At 40.3% G+C, this 27,174-nt stretch overlaps 2 protein-coding genes across 4 annotated transcripts; both read left to right on the top strand.

Moving 5' to 3' along the window:
• Positions 1–225: 225 nt before the first annotated feature.
• Positions 226–4,530, top strand: LOC120718956 (ubiquitin-conjugating enzyme E2 variant 1-like). Of its 3 annotated transcripts, none has more exons than XM_040007732.1 (4): positions 226–320; positions 1,309–1,457; positions 2,406–2,531; positions 3,937–4,530. In XM_040007732.1, exons 1-4 carry the CDS (start codon positions 299–301, stop codon positions 4,081–4,083), a joined length of 444 nt encoding a protein of 147 aa, XP_039863666.1. In that variant the 5' UTR covers positions 226–298; the 3' UTR covers positions 4,084–4,530. The 3 variants fall into 3 exon arrangements, with proteins under 3 accessions (XP_039863666.1, XP_039863667.1, XP_039863665.1); XM_040007733.1 differs by lacking the exon at positions 226–320 and adding an exon at positions 342–954; XM_040007731.1 differs by lacking the exon at positions 226–320 and having other exon boundaries at positions 1,158–1,457.
• Positions 4,531–10,244: 5,714 nt separating this feature from the next.
• slc52a3 (solute carrier family 52 member 3) lies at positions 10,245–20,285 on the top strand. Its single transcript, XM_040008258.1, has 4 exons — positions 10,245–11,261; positions 12,869–13,884; positions 14,977–15,100; positions 15,327–20,285. Exons 2-4 carry the CDS (start codon positions 12,896–12,898, stop codon positions 15,537–15,539), a joined length of 1,326 nt encoding a protein of 441 aa, XP_039864192.1. The 5' UTR covers positions 10,245–11,261; positions 12,869–12,895; the 3' UTR covers positions 15,540–20,285.
• The last annotated feature ends 6,889 nt before the right edge of the window (positions 20,286–27,174 follow it).

Raw genomic sequence — 27,174 nt, forward strand, 5'->3', positions numbered from 1 at the left:
TTAAAATAAGCACAATTTTTTTTGATGCTCTGACAGAATTAAATCGTTTAATATAGTGACCTGCCTTGGAAAATATGCCAGGTTAGATTATCTGTAAGTTAATGTGCTACTTTGACGACAACAACAACAATAGTAATAATGATTATTATTATTATAACAGTTCCGTTTTATGCAGCCACATAGCTAATCAGTTTGCTTAAAGCAACAAAGGAAGCGCCGCTGCTGTCTTCTTGCTCGCGCACGCACCGCTGGCTACAATGGTAAAAGTGCGTGCTCGCTCCCGCTGTGTAGCGACAAGATGGCGGTCGCCGCCGGATCAGGTAAAACGGTTGAGACGTATTAATCACTGCGAAAAGCTATTTTTGAACAGTGTTATCAATGAATTTTTACCGCGTACCTGTTAGGTTTTATGATTAGATGGATTCTGCATTGAGGCGCCGTGCTATGTTGTGTTATTACATAGAAGCTAAAACAAAGCTGAGGAGAATGAATAGGAAGCGATGCTAGCAGCTAAGCTATCTTAAGTTAGATAAAAGGACAGCAGGTCTCACTTCAGTGCTGTTTTATGGGCGTGGAGCCGTTACTCGCCAGCCATCAGCAAATATGAGGCATTGCAACTTGCTTATGCATTTGTGTATTCATTTATACATTTTAATTTAATAGTTTGATTTAGGATGCTGCTTAAATTACAGCATCCTGTTGTCAAACCACAGCACCGCCACCCCACCGGAAAATGACAGCCTGTTTGCGACATCAGATTATTTACAGGCGCGATGTGTTGCAAACCGGGTGTGTAGCGTTACTTAAATGTCATCAAGAAATGCGGGTGAATCCCGCAGTAAGACGGTCTTCCTGCCCGGCTGTTAAACGTAAACAGTGACTGTACGTTTTCCGAGAGCTCATGAGGGAAACATGACCTGCGCTGAGCTTCACTGAGCTTCTCTGGAGACGCCGGTGAGCTGAGCTGAATTGCTGCAGCAGCTGGCAGTGTGACTGGGTTTGTTTGGATGGCTCTGTTAAGGGTGCAGCCTCGTCGTATCTCACTGCGGAGGCCAAGTGATGCGGCACCGCCGGAGCCAGATGCTCAAGTCTCACAGGACGTGAAAATAACACCTGCTCTTATCAAAAGGCTCACGTAGGCTGCGCAGCTGAGGCGTCCCTTATTTTTTCTGTGTTATTGAGTCATAACTTCATAACTGCAAGTCATTTTGTCTGGCACACTGCTGGCAGTTTTATTTAGCTTCGTAAATCTACCTGTGGCTCTGGAAGTTTGCATGACTGAATGGCTGTGTGTTTGCCCACAAACAGGCGTTAAAGTTCCTCGCAATTTCCGGCTCCTGGAAGAGCTGGAGGAAGGTCAGAAAGGTGTGGGAGATGGAACGGTGAGCTGGGGCTTGGAGGATGATGAGGACATGACCTTAACACGATGGAGAGGGGTGATCCTTGGCCCCCCAAGGGTTAGTGGTGCCATTTTTAACACCTGGATGAGGACTTTGCAGGAGCAGGGGAGTGTTGACCAAGCCAAAAGATTAACAGTTACTTAAACCAAAGGTGTCAGGTTTGATTTGTGCATGTCATGATGTTGGGGAGCAAATCAGGTCGTCCATGTGAAGAAGAGGAAAACATCGAGACACTAACACTACTTTGCAGTGCTTTGAATGAATGTTTTTGAATTAAAACAGAATAAATGTGAAGCAGAAGCACAATTAAACTCCTGACTAAAGACCAAATATCGCATAAGTTTGCAGCATAATATTGTTTTTGACTGCTGACAGATGTCCCAGTATCTTTTTAGTTAATTTTTATTTATAGGTATTTATAAATACTTAGCACTGCTCAGTGCTAAGCTGTAAAGTTGAAATGACCTATATGAGACTGTTATTGAAAATGCTGTTTTTAAATTATTGACTACAGTCCTTTGAGGACCTCTTTCACAGGACCATGGACATTACCGTATGTTAGATTGCAGCTGGGTCAGCCAGTTTGTCTTCATCTACAGTGTATTCATTTACTGTGTGACTGGGTAAAACTGCAGCAGTGCTGTCACAGTTACAGCCTGTATGCGGGGAGCATAAAAAAAATTCTGGCATGCCACCAAATGTTTTGGCCAGAGCCAAAAATTGTAATAAAATTAGCAGTTATGTTAATTATAGCAGACATTTTTGTTGATTAGATTAAAGCAAAAGGCACAGATTTGTGTAAAAACAAGGTACCGCAGATTCTTTAAACTCTCCCCAGGGCCTTTGTGAGTCAGGAGAAAAAAACCCTACAAGGGTATTTCCTGCCTTAGTTTTCACATGATGTTGTTGCACATAGTGAACATTGTGTACTTTTTTTTTTTTTTTTGTTCTTCAAAGTTCGGTGTGCTGTCTTCTCACCTCTCCCTAACTTCCTTTGATCAACAGACAAGCTATGAAAACAGGATGTACAATCTGAAGGTTGAATGCGGGCCAGGATACCCAGAATCACCACCTTTTGTCAGATTTGTGACAAAGATAAACTTGAATGGCGTGCACACCTCCAACGGTGTGGTATGTGAATTATTTATCATTATTCTTAAGCTTGATTGGCTCATTTTGGACGCACTCTGTGGAAGGAGCATCATATCTGCTCTGTGGAGTCAGATAAACAACTGATCAACTAGCTTAAACTGGCCTATCACTGATATGTCAGGATATATGTTTCGTATCATCTTATTGTTTAATACTCTCACTTACTGTTAGAATTTTGGCTGAAATATCAATATAAGATTTTATTTACTCCTTAAAAGTCCCAAAAGGTCCAGCTCTGCAGTTGTCTGGTTATGAGTTCATATCATCTTGTTTAGAAGACGGCCATTGGTTCCATGGAACAAGACGATAATAGATGATTTACATTATGTACATCTCGATCTTTATTCAGATGTTTTAGGATTTTCCAAGAGTTTTTTTTTTTTTTTTTTTAAAGATCTCAAAACATTGGTAATATGTGGGATCTTTTTTCCTAACTTACATGAGCACCATGCAAGTTAGGAAGAAAGACGAGGGCCAGTTCAGCCTTCATTCTTATTTAAAAACCCACTTAGGGGCAGTAGGTAGAGTGGTGGCCCCATGATCGGAAGGTCGGGGGTTCAACTCCACTGAACGGCTACCTTGAGGTACCCCTGAGCAAGGTGCCGTCCCTACACACTGCTCACCGGGCGCTGCATTGGTGGCTGCCCACTGCTTCACTGGGTGAATGGGTTAAATGTAGAGGAACTATTTCCCTATGGGGACTAACACATACACACACATTATACACACATTATACTTTCAGACTTTTTTTTTTTTTTTTACTTTTAATGCCATATAATATTATAAGAGATTAATTGTCTAATATGGTCATCTCAGGCACACTGCTCTACCTTTAAACACCGACCTGCTACTCAAACCTTTTTTTTTTTTTACGTGGCAAAACGCTGGGGGCAAAGGATAAAATTGCTTGTTTCAGTCTGTGGATAAACTGAGATGCTGTACCTTGGTAATTCATTAAGGATCGCTGTGAGCTATGGATCATGCAAAGCGACACTAGTCTATTTGGAAATGGAATAGATACAAAGGTCCCCTTTTTTTGCACGTAAATAACATGACTTCCTCGCTTCTTTGTGGGTGGTTGCACTCATTTCACTTGGTCAAGCGTGTCAGTGCTCATTCATCTGTTGCTCTGCTTTTTTTTTTTTTTTCTCTAATTGTATGCCCAAGGTTAATGTGTGAAGCTTGACTTAAACACATTGCAGGTTAAAGCAGCAGTCAATCAGTTTCTATAAAAATAAAATAAATACGAATATAATGGATCTGAACAATGAAATACATTTATTAAAATTTAAATAATTTTTAAAAACATTTTGGTGCTTTAAAAAGGTAAATCCAAGATGGGGGATAATTACAATGTCTAACTGCATCCATCTCCACCCTGCAGGTTGACATGCATGCAGTGTCTGCGCTGGCCAAGTGGCAGAACTCCTACAGTATCCGGATGGTGCTGCTGGAGCTTCGACGGCTCATGACCTGCAAGGAAAACATGAAGCTTCCTCAGCCACCCGAAGGGCAGATCTACACCAACTGAGCCCCTGCTACTTTTGACTCCATGTTTTCTTTTTGTTTCCCACTTGTTCCTCTCTCTGTTTTGCTTTCATCCCTTTATCCCATCCCCCGCCATGTGACATTCCACCTCCTATCAACACCTTGGCTGAATGCACACACAACAGAAAACTTATGAATACAAGCAGATACATGCAGACGTACACACAGACACTGCTGTAAACACACACACACACACACACACACACACACACACACACACACACACACACACACACACACTTATTAAGCCATCATAAGTCATTCCAGCCCTCTGTCCTCTCCTATCACTGGAGCTCTGGGTGGACTCGAGTCTTCAGTCCACACCAGATACGATCATTCAAATACTGTACATCTTACTAATCTTTTTTTTTATTATTATTATTTGTTTAAAAATGCAGATTGTACAATAACATAAATAATATTGAGTGTATCTCGTTGTGTGTTGACTTTTTTTGTATACATATCTTCACATCGATGCATGGGTTCTTCGAGGATAGTTCTCCATCAGGGTGTACGTCTGAAACCTCTTATCCAAAACACATTAAATTTTTATTTTTATTTATTTATTTTTTCATGATGAGATATTTTATTAAGCCCGTGTTCACACGAGCTTATAAAGAATTGACTGGATCTCAATAAGTGGGTGCACATGACTGTTAAAAGAAATTCTGTCTAAGAAAGGTCCAAAGTGAGCAATGCATATTCATGCTACTATACCTGATCTTAAGCATATGTACTGTAGGTCTGCAGTTAAACCGTGCTCTAAAAATATAAAGGAAACAAGCTACCTCTTTTGAGCCTGTATAAAAAAAGAGCAACTATCTAATGTGAATGTGTCTTGCTCTTTCTCTTTCATAAATCCAAATTCATGCTTATCACATGGTTGTGGTGCTCGATCTAACTATACAGGGCGGGGCATGTGAGTAACAAGTCATGCAAGTTTACAGGAAGAGTGACAATGCTGTTTAAATGTTCTTTAATCACCTTAGCAGTTGCGGTAGAAGATATGTAGACATGTAATTCATTTAACAGGAAATTTTCCCCCTCAGGCCATATTTACACAGATACACAAGTCTTGCATTGCAATTATATTTAATATACCTTGATAAGCATGAAGTAACATCTCATGTTACTCATGTTGTTTTGGCACCTTTATGGTAATTGAAATAATTAGAAACCTGAATAATAAAATGCGCTGTCAACCAAAAATGTTCAATTTAATTAATCAAGATTAAATAAACGGGGTTGTCCAAACGGACTATTTGTTCTAATTTTGGCTAATCCTAAAGGGCCTTACTAAGCAAGACACTCAGTGTAGAAAGCTTCAGTCCCTGTTCAAATACAGTGTACTAGTGCCTCTCAAAAATGACTAAATATTATAAAAAGTTATTTTTTTGCAATTTCATGTGCAATAGGTCAAACCTTTTTTATCTTAATTTTGATCATAGCTTGTCGCTCATGAAAATTAGAAATCCAGTAAATGAGTAGTTTGAATAAATTATTATTTATACAGTATAAATACTGCAGACTAGTACATGAAACCACTATGATGAGTGACTATGCTGATTTGACAGATGTCTGGATGATGACCATTGACACCCTTAAGCCACCGAAAGTCACTGCTGAAAAGGCCGGCTGTTTGTAAAATAGTGTATTAAAGCATATTAAGGGAAAGTTGACTGGGGAAAAGACTGATGACTGCAGGCTCGAGAAGAGTTCAAGAAGGAGCTTCACAAGAAATAAACTGAGGCTCTGTATGTCCCCCAAGAACCACCATGCACAGATGTCTTCAGGAAAGAAACTACATCTGTCGCATTTCTAATCTAAAACTACTCCAGAACCAGGGACAATGGCAGAAGCATCTCGCCTGGACTAAGGAGAAAAATGAACTGGACAGATGCTTCTGATTTATAAAATCAGGTCCTAAAGTCTGGAGGGAGAGTGCAGAGTTACAGGATCCGAGGTGCTTGAAGTCCAGTGTGAAGTTTCTGCAGCCTGTGATGATTTGGGGTACCATGCCATCTGCTGATGTTGGTTGTGTTTGGTTAACTGGAGCTATAAGCCAAAAATAATCAAAATGAATAAAACAAACAAACAAAAAGCAGAAAGCCACCACAGCTCCCCACAGCTGCTGAGCTCCAGGATGGATTGACGTCATTTGCTACAGATTCTGTCCACTGAGAATTTATTCCCAGAGAAATGATTCAAAGTACATTAAATTTGTTTCTCTAACATCTCCAAAATGTGGTCTGGCTGTCAGTTTGCATAAAGGCTGAGCTGACTCTACAACTACAGACTGTAGCCTGGTTACAGGCTAAAAAAAAATCAAGCCACTAACACCTTTAAAGATGTGTGACTGGAAATGATAACTTCCTCGAAAACACCATTGTTCTCTCACTTTGTTAAACTTACAAGTGTTTTTTGCTCTCAGCTTAGAATATTTTAGCACGTCTTAGAGTTAAGTAAAGCCTGACTCTACTTCTACAGAGTGTGCTTTCTGCATTAGTTACAAGTGATAAACACACTTGAAAAAGGCAAAAAGGGACAAAAAAAGAAGCTTTGTATGACATTATATACATTTTTGGCCTTTTATACATCTACCACATAGTACTCAATTCTTTTAAGCATGTGGGTCGTGTGTGTGACCTGGTGAAGTTCACACAAAACATCAGAATGTTTGTTGGTGTCAGAAGGGCTGATCAGAGTATTAAAAAAACTATTCAGAAACTACTGGGATTTTCACACACAACCATCTCCACAGATTAAATGGGATGTTCTGAAAATAAGAAAATATCCAGTGAGCTACAGTTTCTACAGTTCTCTTAAGAAAATACCTTGTTTAAGTGGCCAAACTGCTTTGAGCTGATAAGGAGGAAACAGTAACTCAAACAACCAACTGGGCTGTGCAGAAGAAAATCCCTGAACTCGCACGTTGAAGACGAGTGTCACTCCTGCCAGTTAAGAATGGTAAATGAAGAACATAAAATGAAGCTACAATTTGCACAGACTGCCCTAAACTGGACATAGATGTTATATCAACAGTTCAGGCTGCTGGTGTAATAGTGTCGGGAATATTTTCTTGTACCACTTTTGGCCCCTTAGTACCAAGTGAGCATCATTTAAACCCCACAGGCTGCGGCTGAGCACGTTCGTCCCTTTATAACTGCAGTGTGACCATCTTCTGCTTCTAGCAGGATAACACATCATTTCAAAAATCTCCAATGATGCCAAACTGGTTTCTTTAACCTAACATTCAGTTTACTGTTCTCAAATAGCCTCCACAGTCACCAGATGTCAGTCCAATAGAGCACCTCTGGGAGGTAGTGGAACAGGAGATTTGCGTCATAGATGCGCAGCTGACAAATGTGCAGCAGCTGTGTGACACTCTCAAGTCAATATGGACCAAAATGTCTGATGATTGTTTCCAGGACCTTGATGAATCTGTGCCACGAAGGATTAAGGCAGTTATGCAGGCAAAAGGGGGTCCAACCCATAATGAGAAAGGTGTACCTAATCAAGTGGCTGGTGAATATATAGTCAGTAATATAGGTTTTAAAAACTATCAGGCAATGCCAAAATACTAAGCTCTATATTTATTAATATCTGCTAGGGCATGTATCATACAGTTTTGTGATTCCTGTGATGTTAAAAAAAAACTGCCCTTTGAAAAGCATTTATTTTGAAAAGTCTGATAGAAATAAATGCTGCTGATACAAGAGGAGTGCTTTTCTGTAGCCACAGATACTTCAATCTGTTTTTAGGCTTACCAAAAACTGTAAAACTCCACACGCATGAGAACCTGTTGTGGTTTTAAAGATGGGATGAAAATAGCAAAAGTAGATCTAAAAAGATTTAAGTGTCGAGTAAAATTAAAACAGAAAGCAGAACTGACACACATGAGCTGTGAGAAAGGAGAAGGAGAAAAAACAAGCACCTGTTTGTCTGGGCAGACTATGCAAACTAAAAGCCTAATTTTGTTTGATGAGAACTCGTTGTGGAACACTGTTTGTGCTGTTTCATGGAGACACTGGGAAAACACAGGGAAACATCATCATCATTAGGCTATTATTAATGAAATCCTCTTCTGTAATGAGAAGTCAAATGAGTCAGTGTTTGTGGTGCTCTCAGGCATCCAAACAGGTCTGAGCCGGTTATAAAACAACCTACTTGACTGTTTTGCACTAACAGGAAGTGAAACATAAGTATGTCAGTACAAGTTTTGACAGAGCCAGCACACGTCATCACATCAGTCATCTCTTAGCCCCTGGCCACAGTTCCTCCTGTGTGTAATTCAAATGCTTATTAATTGCTTTTAAGGGTCCTGCCCATGTTTGTGGTTGATTTCAGGTTTCTGTAAAAACCAGCCTCATGAAGCCTTTTTTTATCTTTTCTATCACAGACTCTGTTGCCTTATTTATAGCCTTATTTTCTTGATTGATTTTTATGTTATTTTATCATTTTTAAACCCTTTTTATCCTGTATTTTCTTACAAAATGTAAAGCTAGTTACATCTTTTACTTTGCTTTATACATAGCAAATTAACACAGTGCTCTATTATGAATAGTATTATTCTTACTGCTAATATTATCATCATTGTATCAATCCAGCTGAAATGTCGGCACTTCCCAAAAAGATACTGTTTACCAAATAAGACGGTCCATCAGCAGCACAGTATATTGATATTTTTTGGTTGATTCAACTGAATAAATTTAATTTTATAAATATTCATCCTTGTTCAGCAAGGGATGACTCCTACTGGCGTTGTTAATCCCAACATCTTTTCCCCGTTACTCCATCAGGAAGCTCTACTATTAGAGAGACTGTAATGATATTTCAAAAACATTATCTTTTAATAAATAATTTAAAAAAAACCATGACAATTATGTCATTTATTATTATAAAATTTAGTCTTGACATTAATGTAACTTTGAAATGAATGATGCTACTGATCTGTAGTGCCATCTTCAGCTCTACACTTTATTTCCTGGACCACATGCAGACCTCTGTGACATCAGTGGCCTGAACTAGTAAAGCCAGCATGATAGCCTTTATATGAAATTGTCCACCCCTCTAAACGCCCGCTTACTTCAAATGTGGGTGTTACATTTACAAGAAGAGCAGCCTGAGATGTCTGAAGAAAGATTTTAACCATGTGTTTCAGCGAGTCTACAGGCACTGCTTGCAGCTGAGCAACACAAACAGCATTTACTGTGTTTATGAATCAGATCTAAATCTCTCCATGACCAGGAACAGAAGTGCATTTTATTTTTAAAAAAGGAATAAGCAGCTACACTGCAGTTTGGCACTTTGTAAAGATATCCAACTGGACCCTCTGACAGGCACAACACGATAAGTTGTATATTATACAGCTAATGTTTGCATACTCACTCTCTAACCTCATTTGATGACCACTAAACATGCAAAAAAATCATCATGTTTAAAATAAAACAGCTGCAGATGAATAAAAACAGAGTAAACACAAATTTGCTCTTAAGTATTGAGGGCAAAAAAAAAAAAATCCCATAAATTAATACATTTAAATAAATTAATGCAGAGATAATGCAAACATGATTCAAGTTTTTCCCTTAGCAATACTACTTTCTGTTATTGCTTTTCATTTGACTGAAGTTATTGTGCAAACATCCAAAATTTTGGATGTTTAAAAAAATATCACCAGTTTAATTTATATTTCTTGCTTTGTTTGGACAGCAAGAAATGTGTTATTTAATAGTTTTGATGTCTTAAAAATAGATGAATAAATGTGTCCAGATTCTCAGTTGGTTACAATAAATTTTAATCTGTCACCCTTCCACTGTAAACATTAAAAACCTACTGATTATAATGAAAACTGGATCCATGTGACAGTATCTGAAACAGTTTAACTTATTTGCATAGTGTCACTAAATAAATACAGATTTGATTTAGTGACACTGTGATGTGTTACGGCTCAGTCACGTAGTGTGAAAATGGAAAGCAGCCTTTTTGTAAATAGGAAAATATTAGTGATTGCATTTAATTTTTTCTGCTGTCGGCAACTGATTGCAATCAGTTTCAACAACAAAACCGGTGACCTGGAGGTTGAGTGTGTACGCTCATTTTATATAGTCATAAAAAGTCTGGTCATGCTGCAGACTCCAGTCAGGACTCCAGTCCAGTTTTCCCTAATGTGACTGTAGCATTAGTGAGTTAAGCTCAGTTTACCAGAACAAGGTATTTTGGCTCTGTTTTACAGGAGGACCATGATGTTTTAATACCAAATAGACACAATGAAGTGGCTACTTTTCCAGAATAATTTGGTACCAGTGTTTTTCAAAGGACTGATTTGTCAAAGCTAGGTGGCAAACCGATTTATTTGACACTTGTGACCAGTAGAGGGCAATGTAGTATTAATCTAACCTGACTTAATTCGATTTCATCAGTTCAGGGTGATATTTAACAGTTATGTGACCCTGAGGGGGGAAATATGTTTCTGTAGAGTTGGTATTGGAAATATAAGACCCCATAAACCTCATATAGTGTTTCACTTTGGGCTACAGGTTGGTATTGTCAATTAATATGAGCCTTGCTTTTGAGCTTGTCTATATTTTGGCAAATTGGCATGTAAAACAAGACGAATTAGATATTAGGAGTTCTTTTTTGAGACTTCCTCATGAATATATCGAACAAAAATGTCTTGTAATTTCTAAGCAGGTTTTTGGAGGCTTGTTTGCATTCACTCTAGATATAAAGGTAATCCTGGAAGTTTAAATTCACTCAATCTAAAAAATGCAACTATGTGTCTCTTTTTAATTATGCTGAAGGCTGAATTGTGATTCTTTTTTGGCACTTTGGTATCTTCCATTTAACTTTCAGATGTTAAACTCCCTCCTGTAGCTGCGTTTGAACAGTCAAAAACAATTATTACTTTTATTTTTTTATTTGTCTTATTCTTTTAGCTGTCTGTGCGAGCTCCTCAAAGTGCTAAAGACTAACTTGACCTTAATAAAGGAAGACACTACCCCCTGTTATCTGGTGGAGCTGATCATTGGTGCAGGAGTGGACTCTGACCTACACAGCAGCCACACGAGTCCCACCAGCATGTGCTTACGCAAGACCAGTCAGTAATCTTTTTGTAAGATGACAGCAAGTCCTATTCAGCGCCTCCGAGGATTAAAACAACTTGTAAGTACATTTTTGTATCTAAAAGGAAGTGCATTTACTCGAGAGCTCAGTACTGAGTGCGTGCAAACACTGTAATTTCTGTTTTTCTTTTAACCTCATTATCTCAACTGACCACACCACTTAAAGTACAGTATAACACTGTGTTTGTCAGCAACCTCAGTGTCAGCTTCTTCAAATTCTGTTTATCACAAGACTGCCTTCTGACTTATTTCATCATGAGATCAGTTTGAAAGCCACACGCATGCACAAAGACAGAGTGAAAATGTGAAGAGGAAGAGATGGGCAGGCACATATGGTTTGTTGAATTCCTCGACAATGTCTGAAAGTAATGTGAAAATTGTACCAGCCACAGGTGTGAACCCTTCATAATGCTGAAAAGGTTGTTATTTATTTTCGGTAATGACTAACTACGACTACACTGTATCGCAGGTATCAGTGGGATAAAAGTATTTCTGTTTTATGCTGATTTACATTTGTAACATGAGTCTACATGTATTATGTTATGAGAAGAAATAAAGAAACAAAATATAGCATCAGAAATATAAAATACGATCCATTTCAGCAAATTAATTACAAAGTAACGATGAGTTGCTTCAGCTTTACTGGCTACAACAATAAAAGACATCTCAGGCATGAAAGTCTATACAGGTGAGGAAAGCATGACTGACAGTGTGGTAGACAGCGGGACCACAGGTACTGCTTGTCACATTACTTAGCTTCTAGTTTACTTATATTGCCAGCAGTTGCTGTACGAAGGAGCAGGTGGTTTCTGTTTGAGATCTCTGTCTGTTGGTACAGTTATCATGAACTCAATATCTCGAAGAACTTGAATGAATTTCTTCACATGACATTTATCTTAACTTAAGAATGAGCTTATCAGATGTTAGTGGTCAATGATCAAGGTCGCTGTGACCTCACAAAACATGTTTTTGGCCATAGCTCTTAGACTGTGATGGCATTTTATATGTAAAAGGTCAAAGGTCAAGTTTAGACCTCAACTTCCCTTGCTGGCAGAGGCATAAAACCAGAAGGGAGTAGTTATAATTTGTTTCAAAAGAATTTTTTTTGTTTCAAAAGAATGCCGACTATTATTATTATTATTATTATTATTATCATTATTATTATTCTTATTATTATTCTTATTATTATTGGTATAATCATTGGTATAGACCAGGGGTCTCAAACTCAAATGAGCTGTGGGCCACTGCTGTCATCTCAGTGGAGGGCCACTTGAGTGTTCAAGTAGTACAAACAACAAACAAACAAGAAAACACCCACAAATATTTCAGAAAATTTAGTGTTTTTTCTCTTTGTTTTTTAAAATGTCAAATATTGTATAACAAGACAGAACAACAAATGTGAATGGATTTTTTTCCTCATACTTAACTAACTGAAGCCCTTTATTGAACTACCAAATAAACAAATCCTTCCTAACAAAAAAAAGTAACTTCAAGGGCCAAACGGCATTATATTTCTTCACATCAATATACAGGCCGCGAGTTTGAGACCCCTGGTATTTACCCTGAGTTTGGGAACACCCAGACACAACAGCATTACACAGCACTTTTCTTACATACTGATGCATCATTATTAATTTATTTCCGCAGACTTTTTCACACTGATCCACCTGCAGTATGGCTCTGCTCGTCCACTTTCTGGCCTGCGCCTTTGGCGTTGGCTCCTGGGTGGCTGTGAACGGACTGTGGGTGGAGCTGCCGCTCATTGTCAACGCACTCCCTGAAGGCTGGGATCTACCCTCCTACCTCACAGTAATTATCCAGTTGGCTAACGTGGGACCTCTGCTGGTCACCCTGATGCACAAACTGTACCCAGGGTGTCTTAAAGAGTATATTGTCATTTACTCCATCCTCTCCATCGGTGTCCTGTCCTGCATCCTGCTTGCCTTCTTCTGGGACAGGACCACGATTTTTATAGGGGCATCACGTAGCACAGCCTTCTTTATCATAACTTTCTTCCTTTCTCTGGTGGACTGCACTTCTTCAGTTACCTTCTTACCTTTTATGATGCAGCTTCCAGCAAAATATATTACCACTTATTATATTGGAGAGGGGCTAAGTGGTTTCATTCCTGGTGTAGTTGCTCTAGCTCAGGGTGTGGGTATGGCCAAATGCGTCAACTCTTCTGAGACTGCAGGAAACCACACAGGATCATTACATACGGAGTATCTTCCCCCAAACTTCTCCACCGAGGTGTTTTTCTTCATCCTAGCAGCCATGATGTGCATAAGCATGGCTGCTTTTGTTGCACTGAACAGACTCCCTCGGACATACGAGCTGTCCACTGAGAACCTTGTGCAGGATACAGTAGTGTCTGTCAGCTCCTATCTGGATAACTCAGGGGCTGATCTTGATGGAGGAAGCGTAAAAAACAATGGTGAGGCGGTTGCCCAGGGCAGACATCTGGTGGCAAAACCTTCCGTGTACCAGCTGACCTTCATTTACTTTCTGGTGGTGTGGGTTAATTCTGCAACCAACGGCCTGCTTCCCTCTGTGCAAACATACTCCTGTATGCCATACGGGAACCTGGCCTATCACCTCTCTGCAGCTCTGGCATCAGTGGCCAACCCAGTGGCCTGTACTCTTGCAATGTTCATCCAAAACAGGTAATAATATTTTATTATTGTAAGTCTGTATGAAACCAAAAGTGAAGTGTCCTGATGAACACCGAAGCAGTTTTGACTTCCTCTGTTCAGGGTAAAATCTGTACCAAATCAAAAACACGTGAATCAATTTGCTATGTTGGTAAATAGTTTACAGATGCATTTACTGAACATAACTCATAACTCATAAACGCTGGTCCCCTGGCCTGCAGGTTATGGGTCCACAGCTTGATCTGCAATAGACAGTGGAAAGTATATAATGGACACTGAAGAATGGCCATCTAATTTAGGGTCATGGGAAGAGCAAAGTCTATCCCAGTTGTCACAGGGGTAGAAGCAGGGTACACCCTGAACAGGTTGCCAGTAATTTGCAGGGTTGTCACAGAGAGACAGATGACCATTCATGCTCATTCACACCCAATTTACAATCAAAAGTTAGCCTAACATGCACGCACATGTTTTTGGATTGTGGGAAGAAGTACCCACGCAGAGCTGGAGGGGAACATGCAAACTCCACAAAGAAAGAAAGCTGGCTGGCAGACTCAAACCCAGGAGCATCTCACTGTGAGGCAGCAGTGCTTACCACAGCACCTGCAAAAAGTAGGTCAGATTGTAAAATGAACCTACTGCTCCTCTAATCTATGACGTCAGTAAACACTTTCCTTATTATAGTCTCAATCTTTAGTCACATCTAAGAGCATAAAGGTTGTTGTGACGATTACAGTTACAAAAGGCTGATTAAGCATGTTTACTGGGTATGATACTACAGCACCTTAGCATTGAAGACAAAGACACTTTTTTCATCTAATTTGGATTCCCCAAATCTTACATTTTCTAAAGAGGAGTGTAGATTTTATCCCCATCATGATTTTTGCAAGCTCTTTGGAAAAGAAGTGTTTACCATACAGCAAGCAAACTCTACTTTAGTGTATTTACAGGTACCTGATTGTTATTAACACATTTTTCCCCCCCACTATCACTCAAATATTTGCTTGGGCACAAGGTCCATTGAATTATTCACTTGAAAGACAAGTTGCCTTTGGATTCCGAGAAATTAACTAACTGCTGCTGATAACAGACGTCTTTTGCGCCCAGGTCGCTGGTCTTTCTCGGCCTACTGGCGGTGGTGGGGACAGGATTTGGCAGCTATAACATGGCCATGGCAGCTATGAGTCCTTGTCCCTTGCTTCATGGGTCTGCAGTGGGAGAGGCGATAATTGTGAGTGAAACGCAAGCATGTTCTTTAAGAGAGGTGTGTACAAAAGTACAAAACCTCCTTCATAAACGTCCTGAGCGTTGAACTCTGCTCACTCATAACTTATGATGAGGCAACATCATTACTCAGTGTGAAATCAGAGTCTGTTTTTTAGTCACAAACACTGTTAAAATAATGATTAACATCCAAATGAGCTGCTGAGTCTGTGTTCTTGTTTTACTCTCACCAGGTGCTCTCATGGCTCTTCTTTACTGGGACATTGTCTTATGTCAAAGTCATGGTGGGTGTCATCCTGAGAGACCGGAGCCACAACGCTTTGGTCTGGTGTGGAGCTGCGACACAGATGGGTTCACTAGTGGGCTCCGTCATTATGTTCCCGCTGGTTAACATTTACCAGTTCTTCAAGTCAGGAGACTTCTGCAACACCGAGTGCCCTCTATGACTGATGACGAGCTGCAGACTTTGTTAGATTAATTTAATCTTTTTTTTGCAAGAGATGTAGATGAAAGGCGCTCTCATGACTATAAACAAAAAGTGAAGCCAGAACTGTTTCTGGCATGTCACTCCCTCACTAACAAACATGCTGCATCTTGTTTTTAATCAAGGCACAAATTAACACACAAGTGGTTATGCAGTCCTGTGAAAAACAAAATACACTCTATGATTCAGTTGTTTGTATGACCACCTTTAGCGGCAATAACTTGAAGTTATTGTTTTCTATATGACTTTATTGCTCTCTCACACCGCTGTGGCCCACTCTCCTTTACTGCCTTGCTTTAGTTCATTGAGGTTTGCAGGCATTCATTTATGCACAGCTCATAAATCCACAGTATTGCAATCAGGTTGAAGTCTGGACTTTGACTGGGTCATTGCAACACCATGATTCTTTCATTCTTTCTTCTACTCTTGTGGATTTGCTGCTGTGCTTGGGATCATTGTCCTGTTGCACGACCCATTTTTGGACAAACTTTAACTGTCGGCCAGGTGGCTTTGCATTTGGCTCTAGAATATTTTGGTGTACAGAGGAATTCCTGGTTGACTCAGTGAGTGCAAGGTTCCTAAGTCCTGTGGCCTCAAAACAAACCCATATAATCACCCCTCCACCACCGTGCTGACAGCTGGAATGAGGTGTTTGTGCTTATGTGGTAAATGTGATTTCCGTCAAATGTGGCGCTGTGCACTGTGGCTAACCATCTTCACTGTGATCTTGTCTGACCAAAAGACATTGTTTCAGAAGTCTTGTGATTTATTGCAACTTGGCAACCTTAAGCTGTGCTGCCATGTTCATTTTAGAGACAAGAGACTTTCTTCTGGCAGCCTTCCAAACTGGCCATACTTGTTCAGTCGTTTTCTAATTTTTTATCGTCATGAACGTTAACATTTAACATACTAACCGAGGCCTGTAAGGTCTGAGATGTAGCTCTTGAGGCTTTTGCAGTCGTTGGGCATTGCCGTCTGACCTTGGGGTAAATTTACTAGGACATCCATTGCTGGGAAGATAGTGGCATTGTGCTAACACACACCTGAATGCTCCAGACCAGCAAACTGCCCAAACATTAGCTTTTATAGAGGTGGTCACACTTGCTGCATTTGATTAGCAGCACCTGGCTGCTTCACATCATCTTAATTCCTGGGGTAGCAGTAAAGGTGTGCTTAGCCCTTCAGAGAGTCCTGTGAAAACTTATTTTTCCCCTCACATGACTATAGTCCTTCAAAACATCACAACATGTCATTTTTACATTTTTTCTTTGAGCTGGTAAAACCGACGTGCTTGTCAATGAGCTTCAGAGGTGAATTCAGCTTCTACCTTTTTCCAGACATACGACTGGTTTAAATTTTGCATTTTTTTTTTGTTGCTCAAATGATATTTACTTTGCAATGTTGTGTTTATTAAAACACGTTTGGACTTACACTTGTTACAATATTTGGCCACTAGATGGCACAAGCATTCTTTTAAGACATGTCGGTTCACAATCTGCAGACACAGAGTGACCACAAATCCTTCGACGTGAAATACAGTTTACTGGGTGCTCGAAACAATAAAAGGGGTTAAACAGATTGAAAGCTCATATTTATGCAGCTATTATGCGGGATGTTTTGCTTTTTAAATCACCCATGTATAAAATGAAAATCTCATAAAAACAGGTGGTTGATGCATTTTATTATCTGTGGAGATGATGGACACACTGACAGGACATGGACGTCTATTTATAGAACCACACTACTAGTGACAGCTTGAAATAATCAGCAGGCTGTTCTGGCCAGGACCAATGCAGTTCTGGTCATTGTAAACAATGGAAGTCTTGCAGAAAATATGAAACAGTTATGGTTATTTTGGGCACTAATATTTACATATTTTCATTTTATCCTACTTTAGACTTGCACTAAACGACATGAGAGAAAAATACCGTACTTTTTTATTCTATTACATTTACTTACAAGTTACCACAGACATGTGAAAGTATAAACACGTGACTAGCATTCAAAATATGACGAATGACTGAACCATGATTTCCACCCACCTGTTGAAAAACACTTTATCGTGAGTAAGGTCAGCTCAAAGTCAAATGGCTTCCCCTCATAGCTTTTCAGATGGTTTTATTTAGATAACAGAACAAAATGTTTAAAGCTGAATACATATTTGTGTTGCAGAATCACTTCCTTCCTTCCTCTCTAGTTAATTATCTTACTTTCCCTCATATTTATGTTCTTCCCCAGCAGCAGGGCCTGACCTCTACAGCAGGGTAGGATCTAATGTATCTAAACATTTAATAAGATAAGATCACTTGGATCCACTTTCTAAAACAGAAAAACACTGCTTACACACTGTTGCATCAGTATTATGATACATAATAATATATGAGTCACTGAGGCTATTTTTAATTTAGGTATTAAGTAGGATTTTCAATGGAAGTGATCCACTGGTAGTGGGTGTTTTTGCAATGATATGTTGGTGCTATCTCCACTACTGAAATAATTTGCACCCCTAAAAATGAACAAGTATCAGTTAATTGGTTCAGGGTGTTAGTCGGGATTGTTGTGCATGGCTTGACTAACTTGTCTAACTAACCCTGGATCCATATCTTAGTCCAGGAATTTTTTCAGGGATTTTAAAAAATCATTGTGATATAGGGCAAAATTTTTCATTTTGCACCATCTCACAAATATACCAAACTAAAATGAGAGGAATTCGGCAATGTCTTCAAAAATATCACTAATCCACTAATCCAGGCCCAGATATCCTTCTGGATCCAAGGACTCAATTTACGCATGCTATGGGGAGAATTTGAGGGAGGTGGTTAGTCCAACACTGTTATTTTTAATTAAAGGAAAAATATTACCATCACAAAGGATATTTTCATTAGAGGTCTAGCAAATTTTATTGTCCCCTTGCTATTATACATATGATGAATGTGTGAGTCGTGCAAAGCTGCCTTTCATGTACAGCGATGCCCTTTCATTGATAAACATCAACTAGTGTTTAGAGGCAAGATTAGCAGCCATGAGAAAGCAAACATAGAATGATCCCATCATTCCTATCCTAAAGATGCTGGTGCAAATCCTCTGAGGAGTATGAACGGATGCTGGTCATCGATGGGAACCGCAGAGTGGTTTCCCATCAGCAGCTGTTCCTCCTCTCTGCCCCCCATGCCCTTCAGAAGGAAAGCGAGAGGTTCCCTGGCCTGGGTCTGGGGGGAAAAGCCAGGGCGGTGGAGGAGGGCTCTAATTACTGATGCTCAGCAGGGGCCGATGGCTGTTGCTCCTGCCGCTGGTCACTTGGGAGCTTCCCTGACCCCGACACTGAGTAAAAACAAAAAGATAAGGAAAGGAAAATGGGGCCACAATTAGCCCTACATAGCCTCCAGGGCCCAGGATCAGTGGAGGAGAAGCACAGATGGGACTTTCTCACTTGGATTTGCTGAATCTACATTGCAGTACGTGTAAGCTGTGCAGAAATCACTGCAGTCAGTTGCTGATGCAGATTTAGAGGACGGGTTTGTATGAAATCTTAATCACGTCAAACAATACATGAGATTTATTGTTTTTGTCTTGAAATAAAAAATCTGAGCATGACTACAAAGTAGAAGTGTACACCTGAAGACTGTGCAAACGCTGTTCTCTCATTGCTAATGTGACCTTGAATGCTTGTATGTAATCAAGAGGATTTTCTCTACGCTTCATTAGCTAAATTCCCTGATTGGCTCTGGGCTTTTGTGTCAAGACAAAACAAAGCAGCAAAGAGAAGTGTATCATTTTCCTCCGAGTGTCAGATGGTCCCATCGCTCCTCCAGCTGGTCAGGAGGGGCTGTGGCCACCTGGATGCTGTGTCCCGGTCCTGTGAGATCCTGCAGTCTCTGCCGTGTGAAGACTCCACTTACTACGCAACTGAGAAGTCCATCTGCTCAGGTCGACACCTCCCAAAGAGTCCCCCTCCTCCTCGACACCGCCGCTACCACGACCACAGCACCCCCTTGGCTCTCCTCCCTCCAGCCAGCCACTGTGCCTCTCAACTAAATGAGCAGCGTGTCAAATGGAAGGAGGATTTACCCTTCCTTTAACGGGATAAGAGAATGAATTCACAGCAGCATGATGCAATGAATGGATGGAACCACCTGCACTCTTGCAGCGTGGCTGCTGAATCGACAGATATGTCACCTGTATCTGACTTTGCACGCGCTTCTCTTCAGCATTCACTGAAAAGCGCGTTAGGCTTCTGTGACGAAACACGACGCAGAAGCACGGCCGCAGAAAAAGAGCGTAAACTGCTTTTTTAGGTCAAAAATAACAAAAATAATGCTCAGAAAGTGTGGAAATTTGCTCGGGTGCACCTGGGGGCTGACAGATTTTGGCAGCTGACGTTCAGGTGAACAGCTTGTGGGCAAACCAATTGCTGATGCATGCAGACAAGCACGGCTCTGACAGCAACTCACAGCTTCTCCCCCATCAATTTCCACACACACTCTGTTTAATAAATGCTGTCCATTTATTTGAAATTGGATGTGACAGCCCTATGTCATTTCACTATAGTGTCTCAGAGCAGACAGTGATGCGCACGGGCCCACTCCTCGTTTTCTATCAGCAGGTATTGATGTTGCTTTAATGAAGTGCCTAGCACTCCACCCTAGGAAGAGACAAGTCTGTCAGCATATGTAAATGCTTCCTGCCTGTCATTGTTGTGGAAGGTTCAGCATAGGTCAGCATAGATTCCCCCTCTGGGAACCCTTTGTTCTGGGGCCCGACGGTGCCACATGAGGGGACCAATTACAGTGCTGCACAGCAGGACGGGGGTGCAAACTTGTTACCCTGCTGTAGTGAGCTAATTATTACCTCTACACTGTGGGTAGTATAGAGCCAGTGCATCATGCATGAGTAACAAAAGCAGGCTATTCTCTGTGTATGCGGCTTTTAAATGAATGGTTTACACTTCCCATATATGATAAGGCATTTCTCTTCTGTGCATTCGTTTGTATTGAAAGCACCATCATCACATTTTGGGAAAAGGTCATCTTAATTTTCCAGCCATAAATAGCTAGTGAACTACTTAAATCCCAGCGGAGGGCCTTTGCATTGACAATGCAAAGGCAATTTACAGGCTACAGTCTGCCAACCACATAACCTTGATTTGGTGTCAAGAAATGATTTATGAAAATGCATCCTGCTCTCTGTGTCCCGAGCGAGACCTGGCTGGACCCAGAGTGTTGACACAAAGCCCATATAGCCGAGCAAACACACTCGCTGAATTATCATTCATATCATAACATCTCAATGGGCTCTGGTTCCCGGTTCCTGATGAGATACTGGCAGTCTGTTTCCCATTAAGGAATGCAAGCGATATGCCAGGTTTTTGCCGAGCAACAAAATATTTCAGCTGACATGCAAAATAGCACTTTATCCCAGTGCCAGTGACTGCAAATGTATGTCAGATATTTGATGGAAATTGACAATGAGCAGGTCATCCTACATGCATAAACACACCTGGGTTGTAAGCATATTTTCAGGAGTGTTTTGGTAAAGTAAGGGGTATATTTTGGGACAAAAATACTAAAAACACCTCTTGATGCATATAGACACCATCCTCTTCTTACCATTAGCTCCCTCCCCTTACATCCAACCCATTCATCTCCTTCTCCCCACCCCCAGTGACCAGTCGAGCCCAGCTGCTAGGGGCTACCAGTCCCCCTTCGTGTGTGGGGCCAGTCAAGTGGAAAATGGCTGCTACCGAGAGAGCCCACTTTAGAGAGCCATCATCCTTTGAAGGGGCATGATGGCCTTTGACAGCCACAGTGTTAACACGGAGCCCACATGAACACAGCACTGCTATTATCGTGTTTACTAAGCAAAAGCAGAGGAGAAGGGATCAAGGGGAGACCCTGTTGGTTGATGTTTGAATCCAGGGGTAGCAGCGAGCTCATCCCAGCCGTGCCACAGTGGCACTGTGGGGAAACATGACATGGGATCACTCACAGTCAGGTGGAGATTGGTCATTCAGCATGTGCGTTGTTGTTTGGCATGTGCATTGTTCTCTGGGAACAGTGTGATTGTTATCGAGCCATTTGCCTGTTTCAGCCAGATTCTGCAGCTAAAATAACTCCTGCACAGTTGTTCTTATTTACTTTGGCACAAACATCAAATGAAAATCACAATTCTCAAAGGCTCAGCTCACTTTATTTGAGCCAATCTTGCAATTCTTGTTCCTTTTACACATTGTTCAGGTACATTCAAGTACAGATACAGTATCTTCAAATGAGCCAAAAATATTTTGTGCAAAAACATCTGATATTTATAGTTTAACAGCTCATATCTAATGTGTTGGTGCGCTCAAGCAGAGTCATTTAAGTGCTGGAGAGACTTGATTTTAATATCTGAAGAGTCCTTAACTGCTGGAACTAGTATTTGTGAATTTATTTAGTCTGATGTAAAGAATATGCAACTTTTCCAATGAGAAATTAAACTGGACATATTATGCTCGTCCTCATTTTCTGTTTAATATACACTGTTTAAAATATTATAGATAAGGTCAATGCATGTACAACTCACCTCTGTGAGTCAAACGGCATTCAGACTGCTGTAAAAACTGTAAAAAGTTTTATATATATATATATATATTTTACCTTCAGCTCAGAGCACCAGCATCCATAATATGGTTATTTGAGGCACACAGCTCTGACTCTGAGCACATAAATCCCTCCCACCTGCTGTTTACACCTACTGTTTACAACGGGCAGCCAATCACATGAAAGCTTGTTTGAACGGCGAGGATGGGAGCTAAAACAGGTTGTTCATTGACAGTGAATTAACTGATAATCTACTCCTAATAAAGTGGGTCAAGCCCCATAGACTTCTATGTTAAACTGCCCAGCTGTACAGAATAAACGGACAGTTTGTTTTAATAGCTAATTTTCCTAACTTTCCCCTAATGACATGTAGATGCCAAATTTTCCTATAACTTAACTCTGCTTTGTCATCTAAGTTAATCTAAGTCAAAAAACTGTTTTAACTCAAAAGCCTGTTTGAGTTTATTTCCTCTAGGTCAGTTCAAACTGGGGGTATCTGTGCAAAAATCCATATTTAGAGGGGATGAAAATGCATTTACTCTTTGAAATTTAAAGTAAGTGGTGACCTTTTGCAGAACAAAACAATATAACTATGTTGTGGGGTTATGGGAAGCACAACAGAAAATGTGCACAACCAACTGCGAGAACAGCAATATGGTCATTAGCTGATGCAGTGTGCTCTAATCCACCTTTGACCTTATGCAGTGTGTGCAGCCCAATTTATGCATGCAGGTTGGATCAGCGGCAGATAAAAGCTGAAATCGTTTCATCCGGCTCTGCTCTCTCTGGCGCCGCTCCAGCACTGGCTGACTGCTGATGTATGGCTGCAACTCGACCAAGCCGCTCTCACAGCTCCGGCACATGTTGCTGGAGGACACACGTGGAGTTCAGAATGAGCAACAGTGATTTTAACTGCAACAAATGGTCGAGGTATGTCATTATCCAGATTTTTGGTGAGGGGGATCATTACCTGCCACAGATGCCACTGTTGTTTTGTGTCTCCATTTGTCCTGAGGCTAGCAAACCCTGATACTTGAAAAGAGCAGGAGGTGCCTTTGTGTAGACGCGCACCTGATCTTAGCAATCAATTGGCAGCTCTACCCCTCACACAAGTCTCCCAGGCTCTGCCTCAAGGCCGTCCATCTGTTGCTGTGAGGATGTGTGGCTGCAAGTGCCTGCGTGCAGGTCGGCATCTATCTGTGTGCATGCATGTTTCTGGAGGAGGAGGTTATAGAAAATATGTGATTTGTGGTTTTGGTTCTGTTGGAACCTTTGCTCTCAGAGGTATATTTCTTTTACTCTCTCTGTGGTCGTGAAACTGATATTTAAAGTGGAAATGGGTGACAAGCCTATACATGGCAAGATGCTCGCTGTGTAATTAGTGTAAGCAGAGCCAGGGGGAAGCACTTAGATCTGTACATTCTAATAAAATTAGCATATTGAGGCTTTTATCTTCCCGATAACCAGATGTAAAGATATACATGAAGTATAGAAGAAAAAACTGAGGTAAAAAGGACAAAAAGATTCAGTCTTTTCAACATGCTTTAACAACAGATTTTTATTTCCTGCTGAGTTTGCATGAAATGACTGTTTGTGAACGCCATATCTTCTCTGAAAACATTAGAAAAGCTTTTTGATGGTGGCACTGAATGTCTTTAGCATTAAATACACCTGTATGTGTTTTACACAGAGTGCCTTACTTAGTTGAAATTCAGTGAGGAAAGCAGTGGAGCAGAACAAATGATCATGACAGAAAGTTGTGCTATCCTTAAATATGTGACATTTTGAATGGTTGTTTTCTATATTAGAAAGGTAAAACAAGCACCCATAACCTATATTTTACAACTCTGCAGGAGTTTTCAACTCATATCCACTCTGGAAATCCCACTGAGCATCTCTCTGAGGCCAGGGCTCTTGCATCCCATGGCACTTGTAACATCTTTTTTGCAGTCCAGGAAGTTGACATGGAAAAAAATTTATGATCTGTATTTCATTCATCCACACTTGATGTTATACTGTGATACAGCAGTGCAAAAGGTCCTTGGCTTGAGTCAGCTAAACAATCATAATGTTTGGTGACAAAGAATATAACATCCACACCTCAACAATGGTTTAAATACCACAAAAATTAGATTTACCAAGATAAGCCGCTATTCTCAAAACAGACACTTTACCAACAGTGACAAACATCAAAATTTCACCTGTGGCACTATGTGTTTCCAGATTTTGGATGTGCATTGGAAGCAAGCAGACTTTCCATAGAAGCTGTATTTATGAAAGTAACCTCAGACATGTTTGGAGTAAACACATCTTCGGTCATCAACATTTGAAGAATCCCAGTTCCCTTGCAACACCCACACCAGTGTTTTCATTGTTAAAACTGTGTTTTAAAAAGTATTTAAAAATACCCAAAGCGTTAGAAAGTGTTATAGTGCCATTTGGAGTAATGTTTAATTTAAAAAAAAATTAATATAAAAATATAAATATTAATACACAAGCTAAAAGTCTGCATGGATTCTGATATTCGGTATTGGCTGATATTAAAAATAAACGCAGAATAAAAATGCTCCATCTAATAAGAATGAGAATAAACAGAAATTTTAACAGGTTTTCATTGGGGGGATTAAACCTTCAAAAGAAAGTTACATTGTATAAACAATTCAGCCTGGTTTCGTTCTTTACATTCACACTGCTCCACCTTACTTGATGTTAATGTATGTGGACGTATGTGTCTGGTTTTTCCAAAAGCATTGCAGCATTGAAGCTGAGCTGGGCATCTGCAGAACAGTTTTTATTTTATTTTTTTTAATGCAAACTCTTGGTATAAAGCGCACAAAATAACATAGATATAGATCTATAAATACATAGATATCCATCTTTGGAAGCTGATCAGACACGTGAAGGAGACGAGGTAGCCTTTGAGGAAGATGAATGCAGGACATATTCATCTCTTCTGCACATGTTAAACTCTTCTGATTAAGTGCATGTGCAACTGCACATCTGACTATATGAAATGACCTGACCTGAAATCTCCAGTCAGAATAAAACAAATGTGTGTGTGAAACCACACTGTGTACTTTTTTATTCTAATTAATCACTTTAAAGCCTTTATCTGGAGGGGGGGGAGCTTCTCTTTACTGGGTGACTCTGAGAAGCATTACACTGAATAACATCGGCCTCCAAAGAGCTCACAGGAACATGATTTTTGATACCACTGACCTTGCAAATATCGAACCTTTCAGATACATAACCTGATCCAGGGTTGCTCTGGGTTGGGTCTGTTCATATTTAATGTACATAATATATAAGAAAATTATGAATAATTGATTGATACCAGAAAGGAAGCATGTGTTGTGCTGTTGCCTTGATCTGTATGGTTTCCCACTTTTATCTCTCTGCTGTGACAAAGCAAAATGTAAGATTTGTATTAAATATAACATATTGTGTATAAAATTATTGCCTTTTAACTGGTATCAAAGGACGTGTTACTCATTTTGTTGCAAATAATGAGGGTTTAATGATTTACTTCATTATATCATGCAGATTATTGATCCTTCTTTTGCCTACACTGCTGCTATGCAAGTGGAATAGTTAGAGATGGAAAAACAGTAATTTGTCGTATGTATACTGGTGCCCCCTCTCTGTACGCTCCCACTTTAATGTGATTTTGTTCATTATAGGGATTCAGTGCTGGGGAGAATGTCATATGCTAAGTTAACCTCTGCGTGCCTCAGTGGCTCACCGCCAGTTATGAAAGGACACCAACATAGACACACTCTCTTGGATGACGACAACTGGCAAAGTCCCCAACCTTTAAAAAAACTGGAGCCGATGCTGGATGTATCCCATGGTGTGAGTGCACTCAATAAATCTGCGAGGGGCTGGTTCAGACTCCCACACGTCACCATTCAGTGTCCTTGAAAGCAGCTAATGCCATATCAGTTCAGCAAACACAAGATCCATCCGCTCTGCCACAAGTCAATGAGTCACTGAGAGCACTTTTAATTGTGTGGATAGCCGGCGATGTCCATTTCATAAATATATTGAGTAAAATAGTCACAGATCATTTTGAACTGGCCCTGAGAGCTCGTCTTTTCATTGGACAGCCTACTGTGAGGACGGCCAACAATCCCATTGAGAAATTAGCAGGGTCCCCTGTGTTTTCCTTTCCTTTAATGAATAATTCAGCTGTCAGGGTGAAAGCAGGGCGAAGAGACCTTGTCACTGGCGACTGACTCAGCACTCTGTGGCCTGAGGGTGACACTAAACCTGAGCTTTGCATCCGGTGCCCTTCATAACAGGTTGTAGTGCTACAGTATGTCTCCTGCGCTGGTGGCCATACGATCATCCAAATGCAGAGGAGGACAGGAAGCTCTTCTCAGCACGCATCTTTCTACTCATTATCAGGCTCCATAAAAGTTCTGCAGATCACATTAGTTTCTGTTGTTTTAGGTTTAGCTTTACAGTGTGGCTTTAGCTGTGGTGGTTAGTGTTAAATGAAAACTGATTGCAAGTTAATTTACCTAATACACCAACTATAAAAACACTGTAAAGATGCAGGACTTTTCTTGTAGCTGATGAAACTAACTGTAATTGTCATTTGTCATTATTTTCCAAACTTTCAAGTGTCAGATGCTGAAACCATGAAATATGGCAGTGCATATACTTGCATGCACTTGGAGCATGCAGTTGTTCGTGTACTTTTCAGGATAATAATCAGTGTGTGAAATAAGTTCATAGATATTGCTGCTAAACACAGTAAAGGTAGTGGAGCAAAAATGGTTGGATGCTATTTGTTTTAAAATACGGATAGTTAGATATCAGCTGAATATCTCTGTCAGTTTGGATCAGGGATGTTACATGTCTGCAAAGATGGTATTAATGATATTAGTATGTTGTTGGTATCTGCTGCTACTAGCCTCATTTGGTGTGAACTGAATTGCTTTAACCAATGTCAGAGACTAGCTGTTGTATCAAAAGTGTACAGCTTAAATGGATTGTGAAGTACTGTGCGAAATACAG

Source organism: Simochromis diagramma, unplaced genomic scaffold, assembly GCF_900408965.1.
Source record: "Simochromis diagramma unplaced genomic scaffold, fSimDia1.1 OVJJ01000545.1, whole genome shotgun sequence".
Classification (NCBI taxonomy): Eukaryota; Metazoa; Chordata; class Actinopteri; order Cichliformes; family Cichlidae; genus Simochromis; species Simochromis diagramma.